This window comes from Macadamia integrifolia, chromosome 3 (genome assembly GCF_013358625.1).
Source record: "Macadamia integrifolia cultivar HAES 741 chromosome 3, SCU_Mint_v3, whole genome shotgun sequence".
NCBI lineage: Eukaryota > Viridiplantae > Streptophyta > Magnoliopsida > Proteales > Proteaceae > Macadamia > Macadamia integrifolia.
In genome coordinates this window covers 32453628-32459824 of record NC_056559.1, presented here as the reverse complement: position 1 = coordinate 32459824, position 6197 = coordinate 32453628, and the positions used below count along the sequence as shown (strand labels likewise).

Below are 6197 nucleotides of genomic sequence, written 5' to 3'. Positions count from 1 at the left end.
GGTCGCACTTGTAAAGATTGCAAAATTAAGGTTGCAAGTTCTTGAATTCTCTTCACATCAGGGAGGGGAGAAAGATGGGAGAAACTAGTGTTAATAGATAAGACGCCTTCTATAAACCCATACATTTATGATTGACAGATAGATAGATAGAGGCACATGCTCATATTATTGCATGTGATCCTTGGTAACGCTTCAATCTGCAAATAACGTTAGGAAAAATCTCCTATGAATCTTTTATTTTTTTTCTGAGTTTTAATATAAACACAATCACAATCACAATCGCTGCTCTATTGAAGTCAAGTTAAGGGTGAAAATATCAAAAAAGTATAACAGAGTTAAGGTAGGAGGGATACTGACTTAATCCATTGTGAATTGGGGTTTTAGGTTCAAGATAGTATTATAAATACTAGAATTTTTTGTCCCTGCAATATCATCCACTCTTCTCCATTTTACTAAAATATAGATTTCAAGAAGGTCTGAAGGGTTATAGAAAATCTAAAGCAAAGAGAAGAAGATCGTCAAGAATTGCGTTGAATTTGTCTTTAACATACTTTATGCAAGTTACATATTGATTTCCATTAAGTTTTATTAAAATTGTATTTTTGATTTTATTTATGTGATTTTCTCTACAAGAGTTTCAGATTCTAACCCACAGATTTTTCTAAATTTTTTCATGGCAACAGTCGCGACTATAAACATACAGTACACTCTCTCGCGACTATAAAGGGCGGGGCAGTAAGCTCTCTATCAACAACAGGGGGTTGTTCTCCTTTGTCAACTCCTTGCTTGTGTCGTTGACAAAGTCAACCGAACCTAACCAAAGCGTCACAACTTGATCCTAAGGTTGCCTTTGTCAACGCTACTGAGGACCGGGGCGAGCGGAATTCAGTAGAGGCTTGAAGAGGGGCTCTTCAAGATCATATCAGAGAGCTCAAGACCCAATTGAGGAGTCGAGCCGATACGAAGTAAAGGCAGCAGCCCTGTGGAGCAAGGGGGATTGGAATAATCATTCAATAGAATCAGTGGAGGGGATAGAAGTAGACGGACAAAGACGAGTCCAAGATGGAAGGCTCTAATCAAGAGTTTTTTATGTGCGAAGAGCTCCTCTCTTGCTTTCGATTTCAATGTCTAAGAAGAGAGGGCTTCCTGTAATTTTGCTTCTTCTTTTTTATATGGTAAAGGTTGATCGACTCTAATGCTCCGTTTGGTATCGTTCTAAAAAATGTTTTTGGAGTTTTTTCGTTCTATTGGAACGAAAAAACAGAATCTTCTGTTTGGTGCACTTATGGTCCGTTTCTGTTTTTTTTTTTAACAAAATGTGGAAAAAAAAACTGAAAAACAAGATGGACGGAGCTCCATTCCGTCTCCAGTTTCGTTCCCATTTTACAAAAAAAAAAAAAAAAATTCCCGATAAAAATATGAAATTTTGAAACACCATTTTTTCTTTTAAAAACTGCATTTTGACATAGAAACTGAAATTTTCGTTTTTTACATGAAACGGCGTTTCTAGAACAGAAACGATGCCAAACGTGCCCTAAGTCAATGGTTACGTTTTTCATGGTTTCAATTCTTTTTTTCCAAAAGCTGTCGGCCATAAATTGTGAGCTAAAAAAGTATTGTCAATAATTATTGGAAAGATAAATTCAATCGAAAATAAAATTTCAAAAGAGAACTCTAAAAATGAGAATTTCATTTTTGCTCGTTTCAGATTATGTGCATGGACATTTATAAGAATTTTATGGGTTTAATTAATTATTTAAATTGATTAAATAGATAAATTTCAAGTTATATGAACCGATTTAATCTACTCTCCAGTTTAAAGATATGCTAGTTTAATTTCAATCAAGAGAATATTATAAATATTAAGTTTTAGGTCCATGCATCAATTATTCGCTCTTCTCCACTTTATCACAAAAGAGAAAACCTAAGAGGTTTAAAGGATTGTAGAAAATTCAGAGCCAAAAGAGAGGATTGTCAAGAACTGCATAGAATTCTTCTTCAACTAACCCTTTTTTTCTTTAAGGTAGAGAGGGAAGTAGATAACAGCCAAGAGGCTCAAACTCGTTACTTCACCATTAAGTTTCATTAAAATTTTATCCTTGATTTTCTCTATGTGATTTCTTCCATAAAAGTTCCAGACTCAAACCCATAAAATTTTCCAAATTGTGTAATTTTGTAATTTTTTTTTTTAATAAGGGTTGATTTAGTCTAATTCAACGGTTACTTTTTCTTTTTCTTGCTCATCCAATTCTCTTTTTCCAAAAGTTGTCGGCTTACAAAAACAGGTACAATCAATTATTATTAAAAAAAAAAATTAAACAACATAAAATTTCAATAATTGGGGAACTCTAGAAATGAGAAATTTTATTTTCTCCTCATCTTATGGCCATGGACATCAAGTGAAAGAACTCAAACTGGGCTTGCCTTGTATTCAAAACGCCGGATAACCCACAAGATTGATTTCAGGGAAGACCCAGCTTCGCTCATTCTTGACCAATTGGTCAAGGATATAAGTAATAAGATCTCCAATATGTGTATGGCTCCTATCTGTCTGAACTATCACAAGAGGCTGAAGATAAAATAAAATATTAAAATTAAAAATTAAACAAAAATTTCTGAAAATTAAGAAATATTACTAAAAAGCTCAAGCTCCATCAAACTTCAAATAGAAGAAAACTAAACCCTTAACTTATTCCATCTCTCTCTGAATGTATATGGGAAGATTGCCGGAGGAGCTTTAAAACTTGCATATATATCTTATATTTCCATCAATACGATAAGTCTGATGAAACAATAAACTGATGGATCTTCTTCATTTCTTGGTTTTGTCAAGCACTTCTATATATGTATCTCTTTAGATATGCATATAGCCATAGTGTGCGTTCCACTAATTGTTTAATCCCTTCTTCTTTTTTTTTAAAGAAAATTAATAGCTATGGTATCCTTTCCATTACACAATTGCCATCGATGGAGGACATTTTTTTTTTTTTCTTTTTTGATAAAATGGAGGACATTAAACTCCCATCATATGGTTGGATACTTGGATCTTATCCTTATTTAATCATTCCCGTCAATATTCTCTTGCCATGTCAATTCCACGTAGGGGAGGGGAATGTTAGAAAATAAACATGGACAGAGTATAAGACTTATTTGAAAATGTATTACATTAGTATATGACGAAAAAGTCTTATGCCAAATAATGTAAAAAATTGTAGCATCGTAGTAATCCTTCTTTTTGAATCAGGAATAAATAAAATTGAAATTGTATCAGAATGATACTATCCTTAAGATTTTTAAAATCCCCTAATTGTGTAACCGGGTTGACTATTGCGTTTATATATCCAAGATAAAACAACTCTCAATCACATAAGGTGCACTCCAATATGTGATTACATAGAGAGTCCGAAGGCTGTACTCATTAGCAAACCCTAAGAATATTGAATACTCAAAGTGACTCAGAAGAATAGAACACAGAGTTATGAAAAACAAAAACACTTGTTAAAAAACCCTAATCAAATTTTCAAACTATCTATAATATATATATGGACCACGCATCTTTTCATGTATGGATGCATCTATACTTATACGGATATATTTGTATGTGTATAAGCATCCCTGTACACGTGCATGTATATGTACAAGTGTCCATATAAACATACAAGTTTATCTGTATACCAATATATAGGTGTATACCTACACCCACACCCACACCCATCCTTGACATGAAAAATATTTAGAAACTTTAAATATAAATCACTCCAACACAAAGGAGGGGCACTATGGGGGAAGAAGAAAAAGAACAAAATAAAGTATACAACTACGAGCTGATTTTCTAGAAAATATTTTCTCATTTAAAAAAAAAAAAAAAAAGCATTAGATATTATATGACTGCTACCCCAACATTTACCTAGTTGCACGCATATGATACTTTTCATATGGAGGTGATGGCATTTCATATACATGGTATTCATCCTTTCATTTTAACAAGTAAAATCATTTATTCTTATAATTTCGAGCCACTTTGTCACAGATGAAATTAAAGACATCATATCTCCAACATCTTCTCCATAGTTAAGTTAATGTTATGGATGTGTTATTATTGGGTAGGGGTAGGGGTAGGGGTTAGCTGATTTTACGTATAGTTTTAGATCTATTGGACTGAATGTGTTGCCATGGTTTTTGGGTCATAGGAATTTTTTTTTCCACCGGATAATGGCAAAACATTTCAGTACTACCTACCTTATTAATTAAGATGGCCAAATATCTACCACATGGTAAATGTGATACGGCCTACATATTTTTGTGATCAAGTAAATCCTAATCTCCATTGTTTACATGTAAATTTTCAATCCAAATAGAGTTTGCCAAGTCACAATTCTTTTAATTTTTTGGGAGTAAACAGCCTAATAATAATTCAAGACTATTTAAGAGTGTAGAATAGTTTTTAAAATATTATAGGAGTATATGGACATACATGGGAATGCATGCCAATACATAGAGGGTATTTGAATAAATTAGGCCTTGAAATTTGATAGGTGACAAATTCGGTGTTTAAACTATATACTATCTATCCAATGATCAGAATTACCACATCATCATTTCATGTCTCACACAATTAAGACTAGTCACATTGATAAGCTTATCAAAGTGGGCCACTCAAATGTGTTCCCCAAATTTGAAATACCACTAGTCTTTTATTTATTTTTATTTTTTTTTAGGGGTGGGGTAAAGAGAGCTACTAGTAAGAACATATAATATACATGAACTCCTAATTACAAGTATCATGAAGCCATGTAGTAGAAGTGGGTCAAAAAGTCCCACACATCAAGGACTAGGCCCTCCTAGCTAGGTAGTTCTCCCTTGAAATAAAAGCAAAATACATGATTCTAAATTGGATGCTAATTGAGTAATATCCAGGACAATAGGAATCATCATTATTGGCAAGTCGGAAGGCTTGCCTAGTTGTTAGATTCAACAATTAGGTGGGCCCAACTGTTTTCAATAGCGTGAAGGATGCCTGTCCGAATTGCCATTATTTTTACTATTGAAATGGTTGAGAACATAGATGATTCAAAGGCAGCATATGTTCATGGGCATCTGATTACCATCACCTTCTGATGTTAACAATGGAAGGGATGCATCTGATTTCATGGGCATCCTCTCCTCTATGAAATCTGTCCCAAAATTCTTCAGACATATCACATAATTCCAACACCCGGAGGGAGGCAACAAACCTCAATCCAATAGGTATCTTCTTCAAATTGTAGCAATCCTCAATATGTAGAAGGTTAAGCCTCGGTAATGCTCCTCCCTTGATTTCCCACTCCTTTGATTCCAACCAATCCATGCCTAACATACGGAGTTGGGGAAAGCCCTGTGTAGAACATTCTATTTCCTTCCCCATATATGAATTTATGGATAAAGAAAGGGACATCAAATTGGGCAACTTTTCCAATATGGCAATTGCCTCTGGCCCTACCATTGAATCCCCCAAGCATAATTCAGTCAATCTGGGTGGGAATTCATGGTATGGATCTTCTGGTAACCTTTCTATCTTTCCCCATAAGCTTAGAGCTCGAAGGTGATGACAATGAGAGAAGGGTACCAGGGTTGGAAATGCCACATACTCTGGATGAGTTGATAGATGCAGTTCCAATGATTGAATTCTGTTCAACTTAGCAATTGATGACAACACTGACTCCACTTTTGATGCCCCTATTCTTCTGATCTTCAGTTCTTGGAGATTAATCAAATTGGTCATCTCATTTTGTTTCCAAACAAGTGCATCCACTGTCCATAGGGTTTGGAGGTTGGTTCAGGTGTCTATTTGTGGCAAAACATCAACCTCTCTAAGCAAACCAACCCAGTATGAATAATTGAAACGCAAGTGCCTTAATTGTGTCAGCTTGGATAAAGCATCAATAGCTATATCAGACCAATGACATTCACTCTCCCTTAAGTCTAAGGTCTGTAAGCTACGCAAGCTCTCTATGGATGATGGAAGCCGTTAGATCAAATACCAAGAAACACGAATAAAGAGAGACAATAGATCCGTACGACACAGAGATTTAACGAGGTTCACACATCAGGGTGGTGTGCTACGTCCTCGGGCAAAGAAGAAGATGATTCACTATGCAGAAAAGAGATTACACCCTAGCAGCGGCGAGGAAGAACTCGCCCTGAAACCCTAGCTCGAA

General features: G+C 34.9%; 1 protein-coding gene across 1 annotated transcript; it reads right to left on the bottom strand.

The window, feature by feature from the left end:
• Nucleotides 1-5107: 5107 nt before the first annotated feature.
• On the bottom strand, nucleotides 5108-5761 carry LOC122074372 (probable disease resistance RPP8-like protein 4). The gene has a single exon (XM_042639196.1). The coding sequence runs from the start codon at nucleotides 5759-5761 to the stop codon at nucleotides 5108-5110; it is 654 nt and encodes a 217-aa protein (XP_042495130.1).
• Nucleotides 5762-6197: the final 436 nt, after the last annotated feature.